We start from the raw sequence: 24477 nt of genomic DNA, 5'->3' as shown, positions 1-24477 counted from the left end.
ATGGGCTCGATAAAGGACAGAAATGGTCTGGACCTAACAGAAATAGAAGATATTAAGAAGAGGTGGCAAGAATACACAGAAGAACTGTACAAAAAAGATCTTCACGGCCCAGATAATCATGATGATGTGATCACTAATCTAGAGCTAGACATCTTGGAAAGTGAAGTCAAGTGGGCCTTAGAAAGCATCACTACGAACAAAGCTAGTGGAGGTGATGGAATCCCAGTTGAGCTGTTTCAAATCCTGAATGATGATGCTGTGAAAGTGCTGCACTCAGTATGCCAGCACATTTGGAAAACTCAGCAGTGGCCACAGGACTGGAAAAGGTCAGCTTTCATTCAGGTCCCAAAGAAAGGCAATGCCAAAGAATGCTCAAACTATCGCACAATTGCACTCATCTCACACGCTAGTAAAGTAATGCTCAAAATTCTCCAAGCCAGGCTTCACCAATACGTGAACCGTAAACTCCCTGATGTTCAAGCTGGTTTTAGAAAAGGCAGAGGAACCAGAGATCAAATTGCCAACATCCGCTGGATCATGGAAAAACCAAGAGAGTTCCAGAAAAACATCTATTTCTGCTTTATTGACTATGCCAAAGCCTTTGACTGTGTGGATCACAACAGACTGTGGAGAATTCTTAAAGAGATGGGCATACCAGAGCACCTGACCTGCCTCTTGAGAAACCTGTATGCAGGTCAGGAAGCAACAGTTAGAACTGGACATGGAACAACAGACTGGTTCCAAATAGGGAAAGGAGTACGTCAAGGCTGTATATTGTCACCCTGTTTATTTAACTTACATGCAGAGTACATCATGAGAAACGCTGGACTGGAAGAAACACAAGCTGGAATCAAGATTGCCGGGAGAAATTTCAATAACCTCAGATATGCAGATGACACCACCCTTATGGCAGAAAGTGAAGAGGAACTAAAAAGCCTCTTGATGAAAGTGAAAGAGGAGAGTGAAAAAGTTGGCTTAAAGCTCAACATTCAGAAAACGAAGATCATGGCATCCGGTCCCATCACTTCATGGGAAATAGATGGGGAAACAGTGAAAACAGTGTCAGACTTTATTTTTGGGGGCTCCAAAATCACTGCAGATGGTGACTGCAGCCATGAAATTCAAAGACGCTTACTCTTTGGAAGAAAAGTTATGACCAACCTAGATAGTATATTCAAAAGCAGAGACATTACTTTGCCAACAAAGGTCCATCTAGTCAAGGCTATGGTTTTTCCTGTGGTCATGTATGGATGTGAGAGTTGGACTGTGAAGAAGGCTGAGCACCGAAGAATTGATGCTTTTTAACTGTGGTGTTGGAGAAGACTCTTGAGAGTCCCTTGGACTGCAAAGAGGTCCAACCAGTCCATTTTGAAGGAGATCAACCCTGGGATTTCTTTGGAAAGAATGATGCTGAAGCTGAAACTCCAGTACTTTGGCCACCTGATGAGAAGAGTTGACTCACTGGAAAAGACTCTGATGCTGGGAGGGATTGGGGGCAGGAGGAGAAGGGGACCAAGGATGAGATGGCTGGATGGCATCACGGACTCGACGGAGGTGAGTCTGAGTGAACTCCAGGAGATGGTGATGAACAGGGAGTCCTGGCGTGCTGCGATTCATGGGGTCGCAGAGTTGGACACGACTGAGTGACTGAACTGATGCATAGCATACGTGTGTGTGTGTATATATATATGTAAGAATACATAAATATATATATATGTAAGAAGACATAATGAAACACACTACTGACATTATCTTGAACAAACTTATCTATTAGGTCAATGATAACAAAAAAATTAAAGTTTTTATTTTACCTTCACTTATTCCTTTTTTCATGACCCTTCTTTTCTTTATGTAAGGAAGTAAGGTCTGAGGTTCTGATCTACATTACTTTCCTTCTCTGTAAAGAACTTATTTTAACATTTCTTGCAAGGCAGCTCTACTGGCAACAAATACCCTTAATTTTTGTTTGACTGAGAAAATCTTTATTTTTCCCTCACTTTTGAAGAATAATACTGCAAAGCACAGAATTCTTCTCACCACTTTTAAGTATTTCGCTCTGTTCCCTTCTTGATCATGTGATTCCTGAGAAGTTGGATGTAACTCTTAAAATTGCTTCTCTATAGGTAAGGTGTTTTTTTGCTCTGGCTTCTTTCAGGATTTTTTTTTCTTAATCTTTGATTTTCTGTAGTTTGAAAATGATATGCCTATGTAGTTTTCTGGGCACCTATCCTGCTTCATTCTGAGTTTCCTGGATCTATGATTTGGTATGTGACATTAATTTAGGGCGATTCTCAGTCATTATTGCTTCAATTATTTCTTCTGTTCTTTTCTCTTTCCTTTCCTTCTGGAATTCCCATTACACATGTGTTATACCTTTTGCAGTTATCCCACAATTACTGGATATTCTATTTTTTTAGTCACTTTTCCTCTTTGCCTTTCAGTTTTGGTGGTTTCTACCTAGCTATTCTTAAACTCAGAGATTCTTTCCTGAGGCATATCCAGTCTACTATAAGCTGAACCAAATACATTCTTCATTTCTGTTACAGTGTTTTTGATCTCTACCATTTATTTTTGGTTTCTTTCTTATAATTTCCACCCTCTCCTAATATTGCCCATCTATCGTGTCAGCTATGTACTTTACCCATTAGAGGCCTTAGCATCTTAATCACAGTTGCTTTAAAATCTTCTTTTGTCTGATAATTCCAACATCCTTACCATATCTGAGTCTGGTTCTAATGCTTGCACTGTCTCTTCAAATTGTTTTTCATCTTTAGTGTGTCTTATAACTGCTTTATAGATATGATGTACTGGGTAAAAGGAACTACTGTAAATAGGCCTTTATTAACAATGTGGTAGTACAGTGTGGAGGGAAGGGAAGCATTTTATAGTCCTATGATTAGATCTTAGTCTCTCAGTGAGCCTGTATCTCTGAACTCTGAACTTTGAACTTTACATGTGCCACTCAGTCATCTCCCTCTCCCATCACTTCCCTCCCCTTATGTGAGACAAAATGGCCACACAAGGCCAGAGCTGTTTATTTCCCCCAGGTCAGTTAGGCCCTGATCAAACTCCAGGAGATGAGGCTCTGGTTAAACACTTTCTCCTGACGGCAGATGTTGTTAAGAAAAGAATATTCTGGTATATTTCTAAACATTTCCTTTTCTTTTCCTCCAGCTGGAAGAAAGAGGGGATTTTTTTTCTCATATTCACTATGAAAACCTGGCTAAGCTCCTGGAGGCAAAATTCACAAAAGTGTTGGGGCACCAAAGACTGGGTCCCCTTGGAGTTTTTATCTCTCAGACCTGTTCACACTGAGCCTGCAGCAATTCATCAGTTTTAGTTCAGGCTTCCCTTCCCTACCACCAGTTCCCACAGGGGTTCAAACTCACAGGTTTCTCTCCAGTAAGTTGTAATTCTCCGTATCTACCTCTGTGTTTCTCCAACTTCGCAGGCAGTGCTCTGTCTTGTGGCCTCACTTTTTGTGAATATAAGAATCACTGATTTTTCACTTTGTTTAGTTTTTCACCTGTTGTTAAGGGGAAGTGGCAACTTCCATGCTGAACCAGAAACTGGAAATTAGCGGGGTACAGCTCAGGGGTAGAGCATTTGACTGCAGAAACTGGAAGTTGTAACTTTATTTTAAAAAGATGGTTAGAGGAAAAAAAGATGGTTAGGAAGACAATGCAGACCACATGCAGAATGCTAATGTAGCAAAAAGTGAAAAAGGAACTCAAATTATACATAAATTTTCGTAAGGACAAAGACATAAGCAAAGAAGAGAATAGAAGAAAATATATTAAAATTAAAACCAAGAAACTCAATGATATAGTAGTGAATTGTGGGGATGTGAAGAATCCTCTCCTTTTCCAATTATCTCCAATTTAGTTATACTAAAAACTATAAAATTAGAGAATGATACGTACATCCAAAAACAGTAAAAGAAGTGAAAGTGAAATGATCAAGAAGAAATAAAGGTTAAAAGAAAGAATACTATGTAATAAGACAAAGAAGATAAATATTTTCTGATTTGTTTTTAAAATAAGTCTCGTTTATGAATATTTTCATTTGTGATCCATATTTACAAAAAAATGAAAAAACCATGAAGAAAAATTATCCATAAAATCACCACTCAATCAGCGCTAGTCTTTTTTTTTCAAAAACGATGGAGCATGAACAAGCATGAATGAGACCCTAGCCTTACTAAGAAGTAAAACTGTGAACTAGCCACAAGGCTCTCACAGTTTCCAAACAGACTGTTTCCTAACTAGGGTAAAATATACAGGACATAAAAACCCACCGTTGTAACAATTTTTAAGTGTGCAATTCACTGGAATTAATTATATTCACAATGAGGTACAACTATCACCACTGTCTATTTCCAAAACATTTTCTTTACCAAACAGAAACTACCATTCCTCTTTCTCCATAGCCTCAGGTAACCTCTAATCTACTGTCTGACTTTGTGAATTTAACTATTCTAGAAATACAAATAGAATCATATTAATACATACAATCTGGAGGAGGAAATGACAACCCACTCCAGTATTCTTGCCTGGAAAATCCCATGGACAGAGGAGCCTGGTAGGCTACAGTCCATAGGATCACAAAGAGTCAGACATGACTTAGTGACTAAACAACAGCAAACAATACATATAATATTTGTCCTTTTGTGTCTTGGCTTATTTCATTCAGCATAAAGTTTTCAAGGTTCATCCACACGGCAGCATGTATCAGAACTTCATGTCTTTTTATGACTGAACAATATTCTATTATATATACTTTTCTCATTCTTCATGGTGCTAGAATAGAAACTCAGGGCATGAAAAACTGGAGAGAGAAAGGAAGGTATGGAGGGAGGAAGGGTTGTGGGGAGGTGGAAGGAGAGAGAAGGGAGGGAGAGAGGAAGGAAAGAAAGAACTCTACTCATCTAATGTTTATCCCTTCTTCTATTGATGGACATGTGGGTTGTTGCCAACTTTGTGTTATCGTGAATAATGCTGCTATGAACACGGCATACAAATGCCAAATAGACCTTTAATAGTCTGCTCTGGCTAAAGGAAAACAGCAACAGAAGCTGCCAACAGCAATTACCACAACAGAATTGAACAGAATATAAGACATTAACTTCACGGATTTTTTTTTCAGCTGCACCATATGGCATGCAGGATCTTGGTTCCCTGACCAGGCAGAGAATCCCTGCAGTGCAAGTGCAGAGTCTTAACCACTGGACCACTGAGGAAGTCCCAACTTTATGGTTTTAAAATTATCTATACTTCTGATTTTTCCAAATTTTCCTAAACAGATATGTATTATTTGCATTATTGAGGGGAAATCATTTTTTAGATTCCTCTAAAATGCCAGACTGCTGCTGCTGCTAAGTTGCTTCAGTCGTGTCCGACTCTGTGTGACCCCATAGATGGAACCCCACCAGGCTCCCCCATCCCTGGGATTCTCCAGGCAAGAACACTGGAGTGGGCTGCCATTTCCTTCTCCAATGCATGAAAGTAAAAAGTGAAAGGGAAGTCGCTCAGTCGTGTCCGACTTTTCACGACCCCATGGACTGCAGCCCACCAGGCCCCTCCGCCGATGGGATTTTCCAGGCAAGAGTACTGGAGTGGGTTGCCATTGCCTTCTCCAATCATGACAACTATATATGTTCTAATCTGAAAAATATATTTGCAAGAAGGAAACAAAAGGGAGAGAGCAACAATACTGAAATAACATATTAAGAAATCATTACTGAGGTCAGGATTGAGGTTAGGAGCACTATTGAGAAGGCATCTCCTTTTTGTTCTGACCAAAGTATTACTTGCCCTCTGTAATGCCTAGCACAGCACCCAGTACATATCAGAAACTCAACAACAAAAATTGGTTAAAAAATAGATGACAAATTCTATAGCTCTCTGAGCTCCTCCAACTACATCATATTTTTTAAAGTATTCATACTCAAGTCTGAAATGGACTATTAGAAACATCTCAAGTTTCAGTAAGTTTTATATGAACTTATGGAGAAACTGGCCAGTACCTGAATGACAGGCAATTGGACCTCTAGGACTATTCTTTAAACTACAACTCTGACTGCTTAACAAGATTGCAAACCCAGAGTTCACTAACTTATACTATCATACTTTTTAAGTGGGTATTTGTCTGTGTGTATTGCCAAATGGGTCCAGAGAGGTCTTTTCATCTTTGCTTCCAAAATAAACAGCAATGTATCAAACATAGAAATACACCTAAAATATATGCTCAAATTTCAAAATGGTCTATGCCAATGTAAATATAAAAAATAATCAATTTGTGATCTATACACATCATTATTCTTCAAAGTACTAGAAATTCTGAACCCATAAAAGAACTTGATATACAACTGAAAAACATGTAGAAAGCAAAAAATATATATATTTATACTGAGTATTATTCCAATAGGATTTAAAGTTGACACAAATATAATATCTATCTTCAGTCTTTAACCAGGTCCTAAGGAAATATTATTCAAGCTCTGTTAAATGTGGGAATAAACAACATTATAAACAGCAATGTTTTGCATGTTTTGAGTATTATCAATAAATATGGAGTACAGATCTTAAAAAATCTATAAATATCTTCAAAGAAGAATTTCAAATTATGTCTTTCACTTATTTAACAGTTGTCAGATGGAAGAAGAGAAAGATACAAAACACTGACTTCAATAAGAATAGAAAAAAATAGCAAACAGAAATTACACTGAAAGGGGAAAAAAACAGAAAAAAGGGTAACACTGCTGACAAGTCTTCTTCCTTTAGATGTCTATATGACAAATTTCTCTTGAGTTAATTTATTTTCAATATGCATAAAGCATATATTCATCTCTCTCTGATCCTTCCTACCTCTAGAGCAAAGTTTCAGAAAAGAAAACTTGCAACTAACATGACATTGTAAACCAACTATAATTTTTAAAAAAGAAACAGAAAATTTGCACACAGTGATATATTACTGCTGCTGTATATTTTACTACGTTACCAGGCACTATGACAAGACTTACATTCATTATCTTATTTAATCCTCACGATAATCCACATACAGATTTTACTGAAGTTTACAGAAGTTAAACTTTATTTTGGGGGGGCTCCAAAATCACTGCAGATGGTGACTGCAGCCATGAAATTAAAACACGCTTGTTCCTTGGAAGAAAAGTTATGATCAACTTAGACAGCAGATTAAAAAGCAGAGACACTACTTTGCCAACAAAGGTGCATCCAGTCAAAGCTATGGTTTTTCCAGTAGTCATGTATGGATGTGAGAGCTGGACCATAAGGAAAGCTGTGCACCGAAGAACTGATGCTTTTGAACTGTGGTGTTGGAGAAGACTCTTGAGAGTCCCCTGGACTGCAAGGAGATCCAACCAGTCCAACCTAAAGGAAATCAGTCCTGAATATTGATTGGAAGGACTGATGTTAAAGCTGAAACTCCAATACTTTGGCCATCTGATACGAACTACTGACTCATTTGAAAAGACCCTGATGCTGTGAAAGACTGAAGGCAAGAGGAGAAGGGGATGACAGAGGATGAGATGGTTGGATGGCATCACTGACTCAATGGACATGAGTTTGAGTAAACTCCAAGAGCTGGTGATGGACAGGGAGGCCTGGCGTGCAGCAGTCCATGGTGTCACAGTTGGACACGACTGAGCAACTGAACTGAACTGACTGATAGAGGTTAAACAACTGGCCCAAGAAGCCATTAGCTAATAAGTGATGGAGCCAGGATATTAAACATTCAGCCCTAAAAGCCAAAATGTCTTCACAAGTGTAAATCATTGAACGGAAGGTGAGCTAAACTAACAGAAGAGCATAAAAGTAAAAACACAGCACATCAGTACATGTCATGACTCTAAGGATTTTGCCAGACAGACAGGACCTGCCCCAAACCAATCTGATTACTTATAAGAGATTCAATTAACTAAAATATCAAGATGGAAACTATATTTGAAAATAAACTGTCAATGTATCACAAAACTCCTACTTCCTTTGACAAGAGCGTATTATTGACTGTATTTTATCTTTTATATCAATGTATAATACTAGTGTAAAAAAAAGTCTCAAGAGTATCAACAAAAACCTCTTTTATAATCTTTATAGTAAGTGTAAACAGATCTGCATAACTGCAGAAATATTTGACATTTTCCTGACTTTAACATTTTGGACAAAAGAAAACCATCCCACTTTGTAAGCTACAGCAGTAATTTCTAAAGAAAAAGAAGGAAAGGAAGAAAAGAAAATGAACAGTGAAAAGCAACCATCAGCAACCACATCACAATTACATGCCTGAAACACAGATAAAAGGAAATTTACCAAGGGGAACAGAAACATTCAACTGCAACTAATCTAACTTGTTTATAAATTATAAGTTTTCTAAAAATCTTCTAAACATAAAATGTCAGTATTGTTGGATGCTCCAAAAGTATAAGCTCATGGTTTAATAGCTGCAAATCTGTATCTATACTCAGCTTTAAAGAACTGCATGCACTGTTCTCTAGCTAACCAAATGCCCTTAACTCTATGGACTGCCACAGCTCAGAAATGCCTTAAACTACATACAAGGTTCACACACTTTTCCAACCATTCAAAACACCTGAGTACTGCCGATATTTCGAGACTATCTGATTGAAGCATTACATGTGAATAAGGTCCTAAGTTTAGCATTTTAAATGTTTTAAACATACAAAACTGTACCAGACATAGTACTTAGTTATCTTAAGGAATTAGCATTTGTTTAAGTCTTTGAAACCTAAGAGCTATTCAAGTTCAATTTTATTCAAAGATTTAATGAAATCTTTTAACTGGACATTTCACCTACTACCTAGTATTAAGAGTTTTCATACATTCAGGATAGTCATTGCTAGGTTTTTTAAGAAAAAATAGTGACCTTTTAAATCACCTTGATCATAAAACAAAAATTACCATGAGCTATGGATCTGAATTAAATTTTGTTCATGCTTAAAAATGACTTATTTAATGCTATATACTTCGGCAGACACAACCTATTTTAAAAAGTATATAAAACTAGAATCTCGCCTGCTACAGGCCAAACCATTCAAATAAGATAATCAGTATTTTTAAGTATATACAATGCATCAAACAACTTTATGAGGTACAGCATTAATTCCTCAGACTGACAGGAGAAAACTAACTCACAGGTAGTTCTGGCAATCCACTTGAGACATTCTGGTAATTGAAAACTGAACACAAAACTGAAACCAACCCTGCTATCAGAAGGGTCTTCCTTATATTTTACAGTCAATTCCATTCATGCTTTCTGCATTCTTTTAAACTTCCTTTAAGAAACTGATAATCACAAAATCATAACAGCTATTTATATTGAGCACAAAACACAGGCCAAGCACTGTTCCAGATACTTTACATTTATTATTTCCATTCCTCATGAACAACATTACATGGTAAATACGAAAACACACATTCTTCTGATAAAGAAACAGACCCAGAAGGTTAAAAGGAGAAGGAAAATGACAAAGCAAAACGCTTGCTCTTTTTACTCAGATGGTAAAGAATCTGCCTGCAATGCAGAAGACCCAGGTTCAATCCCTGGGTTGGAAAGATGCCCTGGAGAAGAGAATGGCAGCCCACTCCAGTATCCTTGCCTGGAGAATTCCATGGACAGACTCTGGAGTTGCAAAGAGTCAGACATGACTGAGCGACTAACACACACTTTCTACATTCTGCCACTTTGTTCCCCTCTGGCCATCAATTCATATCATAATGAAATTCTTCCTGAAACAGAACTTCACTTGCTTCAATAAAAACTACTGCTGCTTTCCTTCAAAGAAAAGGCAATTGCTATTATGTGAAATATTTTACTGTATTACCAAACTACTGATATAATTTCTCCATCAATACTTTTGCACTAAAACTGGAAGAGAGTGCTATGTAAAATACACTGATAAGAATACTAGATAACTAAAATTTGGCCATTGTGAGCTGAACCTAAAATTTCTATAGCCAAGGTGTTCAAGTTCATGAGTAAAGAGCTAATAAGCCTGTTCCCAACCTCGACCTTCTATTGTTACAAACACAAAGTTGTTTTTGAAAAAAAAGCAAAAAAAATAAAAAATAAAAAAAAATTAAGAAAAGCATATCCGCACACACAATTTTTTCCTGGCAGCAGCAAGAGTACTAAAATACCTTTTTTCTTATGCTTCCATCTAGTATGAAAAAAGCACAAATTCAGAGCAAGTATCTCTTAAAATATATCACACATTACATGAATCTTTTATTTAATGTACACAATATGTCAAGAAGTGTGAAAAAAAAAAAGTGTGTTAAGCACTATCACTCCATACCAAGGGTGAAATAAAAAATGAATTACCACTGTTTTGAAAAATCCTAAAATGTCAATAAAAATCTTTAACATAATTCTCCAAAACAGGCAAATAATGCACAAATCATGGCAAGGCCTAAAAAATATTTTAAATTGCCATTTAAATTAATTTAATTACACTGATACTGGTTTAAAAAAACTGATTGAAATAAGAAGTGGAAAATGTATGTTAATTGAAATTGGATAAAAGGACACATGAACACTCAAGAAATCCTCGCAGAAATATAGTAACAATGAAATGATTTTTTGAAAGGTCCTCAGCATTTCAGCAAGGTAAAAGCACATTTTATTGACAAAGTGCATAGGGCCTTCTGAGCATGCAAGCAACCAAAGCCACAGGGCCTTCACAAGTTAAAGTGTTTTTAATCCTTGTTTCCTTGTCAGAACTTAAAAAAAAAAAAGGTTGGGGTGAATGGTATCTCCAATGCCTTTCTGTTCAGACATTGTAGAGCCAAAAGAAAATCGATCAGCTCATACCAGTAGATTTTTATGTATTATTAGTTTCAATAACAAAGGGGCAAGGGAGTAGGGGGAATCCCCAAAACACTGCACTCGAAAACCTAGGTCTCATTCCCTGAACCTCATATACACTATGAGGCTACAGAAACAATCAGAAGTTCTGGGACAAACCAACAAAGTGAGAGTACATTAGCAAGTACTCGAGTAAATTAACCCAGGTACACAATAACTCGAGACTTTAACAAGATGCCAGAGGAACATTTAGGACTACGAGAGATTTTTTTTTTTTTAATCTGATAATGTTAAAGAAAACAAAAATGTCATAAACTTAACTACTACACATATCCATACCTCTCTAGTCTCACAAGCCACAGAGAAGTAGGGTTTCTGTCTAAAGTCAGAAGACAGGCCTCCTGTTCTCGTCCTGGAACCCAGGAGGCAGTCTGTCTCTTCTTGCCAGTTTCTGCTCTCATCTTTTACAGAGGCTGCTCTGCCATACTGAGAACTCTCACTGGATCTTACATCCCACTAAATACCCCCTGTCTCACAGTACTGTCCCTCCCCCACAGCTAAGCAACTGGACACACGTTTAATTTTCATTCTTCCCTACTTCATCTCCCACTTTTTCACTGTAATGTGGTTTCCACCATACCATTTTACTAAAACCACACTTATCAAAGTCACTCACCAACAGCCTCTTTGCGCTAAATTCAGTACATGATTTACAATCTTAATCTTACTTGCAGATCTTTCTGTAACATGTGACCCACACAATACTCTTTCCTTTTGTTTTTTATTTTTCTCATCAGTAAATACATGCTCATTAAGAACTGAAATTATCATAGAAAAAAACAGAAAAGTTTGAGTACTCTGTAATCCCACTCTCAAAAACAGCCACTGTTAGCAGTACAGTATATATTCATTAAGATTGCTATACATATGCTACTATATGGGTATATGTATTAAGTTAACAAAAAATTAGATCATACTTGGGGACTTTCCTGGTGGACCAGTGGTTAAGACTCCAAGCTATTACTGTAGGGAACATGGGTTCAATCCCTGGTCTGGGAACTAAGATCCCATATGCTGCTCAGCCCAGCCAAAAAAAAAAAAAAAAAATAGATCATCCTATATATTTTTGAGAAATTTTTACATAATGTGCCTGATTTTCTTTGTTAGTATTATGTGACAGCATAATTAACGGCCTCCTAAAGAACTCAGGGTTTCCCTAGTGGCTCAGGTGGTAAAGAATCCACCTGCAATGCAGGAGGTCTGGATTCGATCACTCAGTCAGGAAGATCCCCAGCAGAAGGGCATGGCAACCCACCCCAGTATTCTTGCCTAGAAGCTCAGTGGTAAAGAATTCACCTGCCAACCAGGAGATGCAGGTTCAATCCCTAAGTCAGGAAGAAGGAAATGTGAACCCACTCAAATACTCTTGCCTGGGAAACTCCATGGACAGAGGAGTCTGGCAGGCTACAGTTCATGGGGTTGCAAAAGAGTCAAGACACAATTTAGCAACTAAACAACAACAAAAGAGCTCATCATAAAACCCAGAACCTGGGCATGTTATCTTAAATTGCAAAAGGGACTTAAACTGCAGAGGTAATTAAGAGAAAGGTTTTGTGATGAAGAGATTATCCTGAATTATCTGAGTTGGGCCCACATGAAGATGCAATGCAGTTGACTTTGAAGATGCAGGAAGAGGTCAAGGAATGCAATGCAAGGAATACACAGAATGCAACTCTAACAGCTGGAAAAGGGAAGGAAATGGATTCTACCTCAGTAACCAGCAAGAGTCAATACCTTGACTTTAGCCCAGTAAAACACTTGAGACTTCTGGCCTCCATAACTGTAAGACACTACATTTCTGTTTTAAGCCACTAAGTTTGTACTAATTGGTTTCAGCAGCGATAGAAAACTAATACCATGTGTGTGTGTGTGTGCATATACTATAAAATGCTATATAGCTGATGGAATATGGTGTGTATGTATAACATATTCCATCAGCTGCATAGCATTTTATCATATGAATGAACCATATTTTATTTAGCCAATCCTTTATTAATGGATTCTCGGGTTGTTTTCAGTTTTTCATTATTATATACTTTACTAGGTGCCTAGAGGTTTAGAATATCTCTAAACTGTATATTGTCACCCTGCTTATTTAACTTACATGCAGAGTACATCATGAGAAATGCTAAGCTGGAAGAAGCACAGATGGAATCAAGATTGCCGGGAGAAATATCAATAACCTCAGATATGCAGATGACACCATCTTCATGGCAGAAAGTGAAGAGGAACTAAAAAGCCTCTTGATGAAAGTGAAAGAGGAGAGTGAAAACATTGGCTTAAAGCTCAACATTCAGAAAACAAAGATCATGGCATCCGGTCCCATCACTTCATGGCAAATAGATGGGGAAACAGTGGAAACAGTGTCAGACTTTATTTTGGGGGGCTCCAAAATCACTGCAGCCATGAAATTAAAAGACACTTACTCTTTGGAAGGAAAGTCATGACCAACCTAGATAGCATATTGAAAAGCAGAGACATTACTTTGCCAACAAAGGTCTGTCTAGTCAAGGCTATGGTTTTTCCAGTGGTCATATATGGATGTGAAAGTTGGACTGTGAAGAAAGCTGAGTGCCAAAGAATTGATGCTTTTGAACTGTGGTGCTGGAGAAGACTCTTAAGAGTCCCTTGGACTGCAAGGAGATCCAACCAGTCCATTCTAACGGAGATCAGCACTGGGTGTTCTTTGGAAGGACTGATGCTAAAGCTGAAACTCCAATACTTTGGCCACCTCATGTGAAAAGTTGACTCACTGGAAAAGACTCTGATGCTGGGAGGGATTGGGGGCAGGAGGAGAAGGGGACGACAGAGGATGAGATGGCTGGATGGCATCACCGACTCGATAGACGTAAGTTTGGGTGAACTCCAGGATTTGGTGATGGACAGGGAAGCCTGGCATGCCGCGATTCATGGGGTCGCAGAGTTGGACACGACTGAGCAAATGAACTGAACTGAAACACATCTTTATATATTTGTCTGTTTCTCTAGAAGTTATTCCATGAAGTGCAACTATTTGGTCAAATAACATTATATTTTAAGTTTTAATGGATTTTTAAGTTAATCTCCAAAAAGGCTATTATTACTTTTTACCCACATTAACAACATTCAAGCCTCTCCCTCCTTCTTCAAAGTTCAACTCTTTCAGTTTGTTAAAATCACTTCCAGTGTCCCTTCTGTAGTAGTTACTGAATTCCTCCTGCTCCTTTCCAGACTTCTCTTCATCAGCTTATTTCTTACATGTCAGTGGTCCCCAAAATTCCAATTCCATCCTGGGCTTTCTCCTCTTTATACACAGCTATCTCATCTACTTCCTTTTACCCCAATTACTACTTACAAACAGATTTCTCCCTCTTCCCTCTAAAATGTACTCCTCCATTTTATTAATGACCGGTGCACCAATATCCAACAGCCTATGGCAGATATGTACTTCCCTGGTGGCTTAAATGGTAAAGAATCTGCCTGCAAAGCAGGAGACCTGGATTGGAAAGATCCCCTAGAGAAGAGAATGGCTACCCACTCCAGTATTCTTGTCCGGAGAATCTCGTGGACAGAGGAGCCTGGCGGGCTACAGTCCATGGGGTCCCAAAGGGTCGGACACCACTGAACGACTAATACATGGGCAGACATGTGGGGATCACCTGACCCCTGCTTTATGTTCACCCCACACACCATAGGCTCTAGAGTCCATAAGATTCTCTCCTGACCTATCGGTTCCTTAGAACAGGAATACACCAATTTCCAGATGTGGCGCTTCATTGTGCATGCTCCCTATCTCAAGTCTCACACCCCACTGTGCCAGAAAAGGCTTTCTGAAACTCAGTTCTGATGTGTCATTCAAGTAGATCTTCCACAGGCTGCTGGTTGCAATGTAAAATGATATATCCCCTTGGGGAAATTGTTTGGCAATGTCTTCTAAAGTTAAACATACAGCTGCCCTATGAGCCAGTAAGTCCACCACTAGTTATTTATACGAGAAATGAAAATGTATGTCTACAAGAAGACTAGCAGTTATGTGTTCATAACAGTTATATTCATAATAGCCTAAAGGGAGAATAAATAAACTGTGTTATAGTTATATAATGTATTGTGCTGTCCTTAGTTGCTCAGTTGTACCTGACTCTTTGCGACCCCACTGACTGTAGCCCCCCAAGTTCCTCTGTCCATTGGGATTCTCCTAGCAAGAATACTGGAGTGGGATGCCATGCCCTCCTCCAGGGGATCTTCCTGACCCAGAAATTGAATTGGGGTTTCCTGCATTTCAGGCGGATTCTTTACCAGCAGAGCTACCATGGAAGCCCGTATGTTTTACTAAACATCAATTATAAAGAACTACTGAAGCAACTATCCTTCAATTAAAAAAAAAATTAAATTTTTTTTAAAAAAGGAAGACGACAGATATACCCCAACGAGCAACAGGAAAAAAAAAGAACTACTGATAAGAGCAACAATGGATGAATTTCAAAGACATTACACTGAACTAAAGAAGCCAGCCTGAAAAAGAATACACACTTTTTCTACTTTTCTATTAGGTGACGTTCAAGACCTAGAAAAACTCAATTGGTAGTATCAGAACAGGAACTGATTAAAGGAACTACGTGGGATTATTGGGAAGGCAGAGAGTCACACAACAGTACATATTTATTGAAACTCATTCACTAGAAAAAATGATACTGATTAACCTATCTGCAAAGCAAGAAGAGAGACGCAGACGCAGAGAATGGACTTGTGGGCACAGCAGGGGAAACAGAGGGCAAGTGAGCCAAACTGAGAGAGGGACACTGACATCTATCCACTACCTCACATAAAACAGACAGCTGGTGTGAAGCTGCCGTACAGAACACAGGGAGCTCAGCTCCGTGCTCTGTGATGACCTAGGAGGTTGAAATGGGAGGGAGGCTCAAGAGAGGGGGTATATGTATACTTACAGCTGATTCACATTGCTGTACAGCAGAAACACAACACTGTAAAACAATTACACATCAATTTTTAAAACACTCATTCAGCTTTATAGTTAAGTTCTGAGCATTTCGCTACACATAAACTTCACCTCAAATATTTCTAAAGCAAATATTAAGATTTAAAACTTTTAAAACTCAGCATTTTCCCATATAAAAGCCTCATAGCTGTCAGAATAGCCACCACATCTGGAAAAATGGCCATCACCAAAGTCTACAAATAACAAACACTGGAGAGGCTTTGGAAAAAAAAGAGAACCCTCCTGTACTGTTGGTGGGAATGTAAATTGGTGCAGCCACTATGGAAACAGTCTTGATGTTCCTTATAAAAACTAAAGGAGAGTTACCATCTGATCCAGCAATCCCACTCCTGAGCATATATTCAAACAAGACAAAAATTCTAACTTGAAAAGATACATGCACTCCAATATTTAGAGCAGCCCTACTGAAAATAACCAAGACATGGAAACAACCTAAATGTCCATCCAGAAATGAATGGATAAAGATGTGGTATATATACATGCACACTGGAATATTATTCAGTCACATAAAAAAGAATAAAATAATTCCATTTGTAGCAACACAGATAGACCTGTGGAGATTATCATACCAAGTGAAGTAAATCAGACAGAGAAAAACAAATATCATATGATATCACTTATATGTGGAATCAAAAAAAAAAAGATACAAATGATCTTATTTACAAAACAGAAATAGACTCACAGACTTAGAAAAAAAATTTATGGTTACCAAAGCAAAAAGGTGGGTGAAAGGAGGGATAAATAGGAGACTGGGATTAACAGATACATACTACTATATATACAATGAAGACCTACTATATAGCACAGGGGCCTATATTTAATATCTTATAATAACCTATAAAGAAAAAGAATCTGAAAAAGGATGTATGTACAACTGAATCACTTTGCTGTACACCTGAAACACATCATTGAAAATCAATTATACTTCATTTTTTAAAAAGGCTCAAGATTTAAAACACACCAATCACTAAATCACCCCCCTTCTTTATTTATCGCCTCACTCAGAAACAAGACTACACCAGAAATTACCCGGCGGTCCAGTGGTTACGACTTGGCATTCTCAGTGCCATATGCCCGGGTTCGATCACTGGTTGGGGAACTATCTAAGATCCCACAAGCTGAGCAGTGTGGCCAAACACAAAAAAAGTAAAGAAGCAAGACTGTAGCCACTGTGTGTTCCTCTGGTTTATAAATTCCGTGAAAGCAAAGATTCTGTCTATGGAGAATTGATCACAATTACCCCAACACCCATCCTTATACTTGACACATTCGGGATGCTATATATATATGTTATCTTTGCTGATTCTTAACGACTTACTGACGATGTTTATAACTCCATTAAATTTTTAGATCATCTACTGACTCATTTTTCTGATCTTGTGTGTTAAATGTCAATATACCACACTTGACAACATTTATAACCTTGTTCATCTAGCAGTGGCAAAGAAGCTTCTCCCCAGTTTCAAAAAGGCAGCCAAGTTCAGTCTTTAACATTGTGCTCCTCTCTTACATGCATTTCAATTAAATATTTAAAGCCACTACACTCTGCATGAGCTAGGATTCATTCTCAATTTACTTATATCTTCTCACCACCAAATTCTGGCTCAGTCTTCTAAACTATCATGATGTCTAGTATACCCAAATATATTAAATTTTTCTTTCTCTCATGTGTCTCATTCAAATATCATATTACACAATTGTTCATTAAAGTGAAACTTTTATCCCATATCTGTTAACATTGTTCTAACAAACTTACTAGCATAATTTATGAGAAAGCTCCATTCATTTTCTAAAAGATTTATTTATTTTTGGCTGCATCAGGTCTTTCACTGCAGCACAAAGGCTCTCTAGTTGTGATACTCGGGGTCAGTAGAAGCGGTGCGTGGGCTTAGTTGCCCCATGGCCTGTGGGATCTTAGTTCCCCGACCAGGCATAAAATCTGTGCCTCCTGCACTGGAGGATGGATTCTTAACCACTAGACCACCAGGGAAGTCCTGGATTCATTTTTAACACGGCAAAAGAACTGTACCAAGCCGAATACAGCAACTAATTATTTGAGCACCAATTCAAAGGTAAGACAAAATGCCCATGGTCACTTCCCTGTCAGTGCTTACACTTTCTTGTGAAAAACAAAAAGGGCAATGATCCATAAGAAAACCATTCTGTTTCTATCTCTATCAAGGTTCCTTTCAAGAACACAGAAGCCAGCAGTTCCTTAAAGATAGAGCCCTAATCATAAATTCATTAGACACTGAATACCAAAACCTACAATGAAGATCCAGATTAAAAGCCAGTTTAACCAGCTTTAGGGAACATTTTTCAAAGGACAACTGTGAGGGTTGGATTAGTACAAAGTACAATAAACAAGCACTAAAGCCACATTGTCTTTGGCTACTTAATAAACTACAAACAGCACAGGCAGGGAACCCTCTCATGAAGCACAGAGACAGTACTCTTGAGACAGACTCTTCAGAGTCCCTTGGACAGCAAAGAACTCAAATCAGTCAATCCTAAAGGAAATCAACCCTGAAATTCCCTGGAAGGATTGATGCTGAAGCTCCAATACTCTGGCCACCTGGTGAGAACAGCTGATTCACTGGAAAAGACCCTGATGCTGAGAAAGATTGAGGGCAGGAGGAGCAGGGGGTGACAGAGGATGAGATTGGTTGGATGTCATCATGGACTCAATGGATATGAGTCTGAGCAAACTCCAGGGGATGGTGAAGGACAGGGAAGCCTGGTATGCTGCAGTCCATCGGGCTGCAAAGAGTCGGATACAGCCGAGCGACTGAACAAGAGCAACAACAACAAAAAAAGACACTGAAACCCAGAAACATGGATACAACTGAAGGGTAAACAAATAAAATTTTATAATTTAGCCTAACAGAAAGCAAGTAACACTGAGAATAATATTTTCATATCATGAACTCTATGATAAAAACTTTTATTTCAAAAAGCATTTGGAAACCTACTTAGTGTTTGAAAGAAAAAAAAAGAGTGCAAAGCATAACAAAGTTATTAAAGGAGTAACAGAGGTTTTAATGGATAGTTCTAATTTACCAGTTTAAGTTAACTATCAAGATTTCAACAACTTTAGCAATTTATCAACTTTTTCTGGTACAGAATCTTGTGTTTCAAAACAAAAAATTCTGGGTGGTGGAACGGTCAGTCACCTGGCCACATCTGGAGAGGGTCAGCGTGAGGCCACAGTCTGTGGGTTCCAGGAACAGCCAAGGCACCCATACCACCTGCAACGCACTGTGGGCGCCTCAGGGTGAAGCTGAGGCTCAGGAAGGCCCTGCTGAGCACATGAGGCTGCTGCCACACACAGACCACGTTCTGGCACACCTGACTCCCAGCTGCTCGGGGATGTACCCTGGGGCAGGCTGCAGTGAGCCCTGGCCCGTCTCAGGGGTGCTGGGCAGGCAAGACTGCCAGTCTCACTATAGCATGCAACCAGCAGGCCCACATGGGGCTGCCTCCCTTCCTGGCCAGCAGGTCCAGCCCGAGTTTGAGGGGATGCTGGTCCCCAGGAAGATATCCATCAGCCCCTGGAGAACTGGCTGACCATTTGCTACCTCCTGCCCAGAATGGATGCTGGGGCCTCAGGGACTGTGTCTCACCCCAACTCTGAGCGTCCGCCCAGCCAGGCTGGGGAAGGGGTTAGGCAGGAGGGGGTAAGGAGGTCTGAGATGTACTGCAAAGATGTGCTCAAGATGTGCCAACATCACCTCAAGCACTGCAAGTTGGTCAAGAGGACCTGATTCCTGCGGTGGAAAGTCAGCCTGGAAGTGAAGCAGATCAAGTTCAAGACAGACCTGAGGCACATCTGGCAGAAGGCAGGCCTGAAGGAAACCCCCCGTAGGCTGGCAGACCTCCAAGAGCTACCTAAAGGGTAAAGGAGTCTCCTGTCTCTCCCTCACCCCTGCTACTCCTGTGACCTATGTGATAAACATTCAGAGAACTCAGTCAAAAGCAAAAAACAAAAAATTGTAAGTATTACCCCCCATGACCATAGCTAGATTTAAGAATTATTGATTAAAATAACAAAACCAACATGACTTTTTAATAACTTTTATATGTTACAAATATGCAAGATCTATTTGTTCACTCACTATTAAACGTTTAATGCACATATGGATTTCCAGACCCAATGCAGAGATCCACAGCCCACTCCATTTCTCCAGTCATTCATCTCTTCTAAGTGAGTTCCCCACTACAGAAAGTATCAAATAGCTCACTAAGCTGTCTTATCTTTAAAATCACTTCCAATCCTGAGATTATAAAACTCTGGGACAAAGGATACTTCTCAAAAGAATTTAGGGATTTCTACGGAAATGACAGTTTGATCCAGTATTTAGATGCTCTCCCTCCTACCATTCTATGTAGATAACAGTAAAGAAACTTTAAAAGCTATAACCCCACAGGGAGGAGACAACAGTGATGGACAGATGGCAACACATTTTTGTATGATGAAAGATGAGGGACTTCCAGGTTAAGATGGCAGATGGATCACACACATCTAATTCTCCCTCCCAGAATCCTAATAGGGCTGCCTTGGTGGCTCGGTGGTAAAGAATGTGTCTCCCAATGCAGGAGACATGGGTTCGATCCCTGGGTTGGGAAGATCCCTTGGAGGAGGAAACAGCAACCCACTCCAGTACTCTTATTTGGGAAATCCTATGAACAGAGGAGCCTGGCGGCTACAGCTCATGGGACCGCAGAAGAGTTAGACAGTACTGTGACTAAACAACAACTAAACTCTAATAAAACAAGGATAAAGAAAACTTTGCAGTTGTTTTTAGGACACTAACCATAAGGATCAAGAGAATGGAACAAACAACAGCAACAAACCCTCGAAGGCTGGAGAGATGGATGAGTGGTAACTGATTTGGTCAAAGACAAGTAGTGTTTGCAAAGACAGCAGTGCGCTGACCACCAAGAACAAACCCAGTTGACAGTACAGAATCCTCAAGGGTTCCGGAGCTGCCAGAGCAAAGAAGTAGGGGACTGAAGAAGGAAAGATCGGGTGAAAACTGTTTGAATAGTTAGAAACCTAGCCCTGCATTCCTCTTTCAAGCCACTGAGTGATCTAATCTCAGTAAGGCAGCAGATTAGGGATTCAGTCTCTAAAACGAGTAAAACCATACATCGTGAAAGATGAAGCCAATATGTGTCCCTTCACATTACATGCTCTATGGCTCATTACCCGACTCTCCTTTCCTGAGTTCCCAGACCACTGGCAACTAGACCTCTGGCCTCCAAGCAGAAAACTTCCATACTCTCTGGGAAATAGAATCAGGCCAAAAGGAAAGACAGACACTGGAGAGAGGCTCAAACAGCCCACTCAAACCAACGGCTTCAATCCTGACCATACATTTGAATCACCTGGGCAACTTTAGAAAATACTGGTGCTAATCTATGCAGAGAGAAATCAGAATAGGGGTTGCCTCTGGGCGGGGAATGGGGAAGACAGGAGAAAGGACTATGAAGGAATTGTCTGGGTTTTTCACTATGCTCTGTACTGTGTGTTAATTACACAGGAGAAGGAAATGGCAACCCCCTCCAGTACTCTTGCCTGGAGAATCCCATGGACGGAGGAGCCTGGTGGGCTACAGTCCATGGGGTCGCAAAGAGTTGGGCATGACTGAGCACACACACACAGAGTCTGTATATGGACCTGCAGTTTCCCTTCTCCCCCATTCACGTCCTCTCATAAATTTATTCCCTGGAAACACAGACTTGGAGAGACTCCAGACTCAAGAAGAGTAGAGAGAGGCTCAAGGCTGAAAGCCAAGGAATAAAGCAGAAGTATGTATAGTGAATAGCAGCCCCCACCCACAGCCCACTTCCTTTGCCCAGCTCTCAGAACACTGGGAGCCAGGCATATTACCTCCCCCACAGTTTGATTTAAATGTCCCTTTTGCATGCAGCCAAACCAATTTTCATCATAGCAAGATAAAGGTCTTTTCTTGAATTTCTCCAACTCCTCCTAGACTCTAAACTCCTTAAAAGCAGGGGCAGCATCTTAATCAGCTTTGTATCCCCAGAGCCTAACACATTCACACGTTATATTAAACACTCTACAAATCTTCGTCTCCGACCCAGGAGATAACATGCAAATAGAAAAAGATTAGAAAACCTTGGAAAATTAGAACATACAAGGTGTAATCTGGACTAGGTCTTGAAGGGAGATTAAAAATTTAGGACTTATTAATGAAATGATGTCTGGGATTTGTTTTAAAATAATTTCTGGCCACTCCCCTCACTCCCAAAATCAGTTGTATTTCTGTATACTGGCCACAAATCCTTTAAAATATCATTTACAATAACATTAAAAATATAAAATACCTACAAATAAATAACAAATGGTATGCAAGACTTTAATACAGAAAACTACAAAACATCAGAGAAATTTTAAAAGACATAAGTGAAAGAACATACCACGTTCATAAACTGGAAAACTCAGTTCTGTTAAGAACTGAATTCTCTCCAAATTGATAAATAGATTCAATTCCAATCTCCAAAATCTGTATGAATGGACAAGATTCTGAAATTTATGTGGAAACATTGAGAGCCAAGAACTGCCCAGACCATCTTAAAGAACAAAATAGGAATGACCCATATCAAGGCTTATTATAAAGTTATATCAATTAATACAGTGATATTGGTGCAAGGGTAACAAATAGACCAATGAAACAGAATACTGTTCAGAAACAGATCCACACTTCTACGTTCACCTAACTTATAAAAAAGTGTCACACAGTGCAGAGGGGCAGGGATGATATATATTCAGTGAATGGTGCTGGGTCAAATATATACCCATATGGTAAAAAGTGAATCTTGACCCCTACAATCCACCTACAACTCACTGTAAATCGTACAACTTAAATGTAAAAAGTAAAAATAAAACTTCTGTATGATAACATGGGTGGAGCAGGCAAAGGCAACCCACTCCAGTATTCTTGCCTGGAAAATCCCATGGACGGAGGAGCCAAATCGGCTAAGGTCCATAGGCTAAGTTCACAAAGAGCCGGACACAACTGAAGCAACTGAGCACACATACTTGGTAACATGAGAAATCATCTCCATATTCTTAGGCGAAGCAAAGATTTCTTTAATAGGTCACAAACAACAGTAATCATAAAGACAAGGATTAAGTATATTTCATTAAAATTAGCAATTTTCATTCTTCAAAAAAAAAAAAAAGGCCATCAAGATTGAAAAGACAAGATACAAAGTGGACAATGATTAAGTCCAGAAAGGACTCATGGGAAATAGATGTGTATATACATACACATGCACACACACAAACAGAACTTATATTCTGAATAAAGAATTACAAACCAATTTAAAAAATAATAAGACTTAACAGGCACTTCACGAAAGACAACATATAAATGGCCAACAAAAGGTACTCAACCACAATCATCAGAAAAATGTAAAATAAAGCTACATATATATTACTGCACTTCAACCAAAATAGCAAAATTTTTTAAAACTGAGAAGCATTAGCAAGGATATGAGGTAAATGGAATACCATTCCCTGCTAATTCCCAAAGTAAAACTACTTTGGGAAAATGTTCAACTGGATATAATGCTAACATTTTATTATTCACATACCTCATAAATCAACAGTTCTACTCCTGGATATATACCCCAATCCTGCAATGTTCTGTTTCTTGACCTGTAATAGTACACTTAGTAAAAAGTCTACCTGCATACTCAAGATTGGCACTTTTAAAAAACACGTTATACTACAATAAGTTTTCTAAGACCTCTTTAACACAAATTTCTCAGAGACCTTAAGGCTAGCATTTTAGAATAGGAGTGTCTGGTAAACTGCAGAAACTTTATTAATAACATTTTTGAAAAACAAAACAAAAAAGCTACTAATACATTTCAGTCCAGAACAAAGGTAAAAACTACGAACAGATAACTTCTTGATTTTCATGAAGCACCAGATTGCTTTCACCAATGAAAGAATTCTGTTATTCTACACTGAAACCCACAGGAGAGATATCTCTGCAAGAAAATGCTGCCTTTTGAAACCACTTCTAACAACGACAGACAGGAGTAAAGTGAAGGAACCATTCCAAAAGTTTTGGTTAACTCTTCAGTGAAAGGATGCCAACTGAGCTGATCTATGATGCCCAAAAGACAGAACGAAAAACACAAAGAAATCACAGCAACTCTAAATCAGACACTACCACAATCCAACCTACCGGAAATTCTGTGGTTAATTTGAGGCTTGCCCCTCTAGTCATAAAGTGATTATAGTGATGGCTACAAACGCTCCCAACTGCATCCTTGGGCGTCATTTAACACACCTGGCTCGCCCATCACCTGCCTGGAGACATGGCCTTACGCAGAATCCCCGAGGCCAAGCGAAGACGCCAACTTCGCAAGAGGCGCCGACAGTCTCGCCCCATCTGGTCTCCCAGGAGGGAACAGACTCCTGGCCTCGAGGGCGGGGGTGAAGAGTCAGTATGCACCACGGGATATCGAGGGAGCGGCCCCGAAGCAGCCTCGTCCCTTCACCTCCCTGGGAATCTACTGCAAGTCCCGCTGGCGAG

At 39.2% G+C, this 24477-nt stretch overlaps 1 protein-coding gene across 1 annotated transcript in view; it reads right to left on the bottom strand.

Annotated features, from left to right (window-relative positions):
- EVI5 (ecotropic viral integration site 5) overlaps positions 1–24222 on the bottom strand; it is a 231925-nt gene extending 207703 nt beyond the window's left edge. The window contains exon 1 of the mRNA XM_052637081.1: positions 24127–24222. Within this exon, the coding sequence (XP_052493041.1) occupies positions 24127–24222 (96 nt within the window). The remainder of the gene's footprint in view (positions 1–24126) is intronic.
- Between the last annotated feature and the right edge of the window lie 255 nt (positions 24223–24477).

The sequence above is a fragment of the Budorcas taxicolor genome, chromosome 3 (assembly GCF_023091745.1).
Source record: "Budorcas taxicolor isolate Tak-1 chromosome 3, Takin1.1, whole genome shotgun sequence".
NCBI classification, from domain to species: Eukaryota; Metazoa; Chordata; class Mammalia; order Artiodactyla; family Bovidae; genus Budorcas; species Budorcas taxicolor.
Note: the sequence above shows the minus strand (reverse complement) of the source record. Positions and strands in the feature narration are given on the sequence as shown.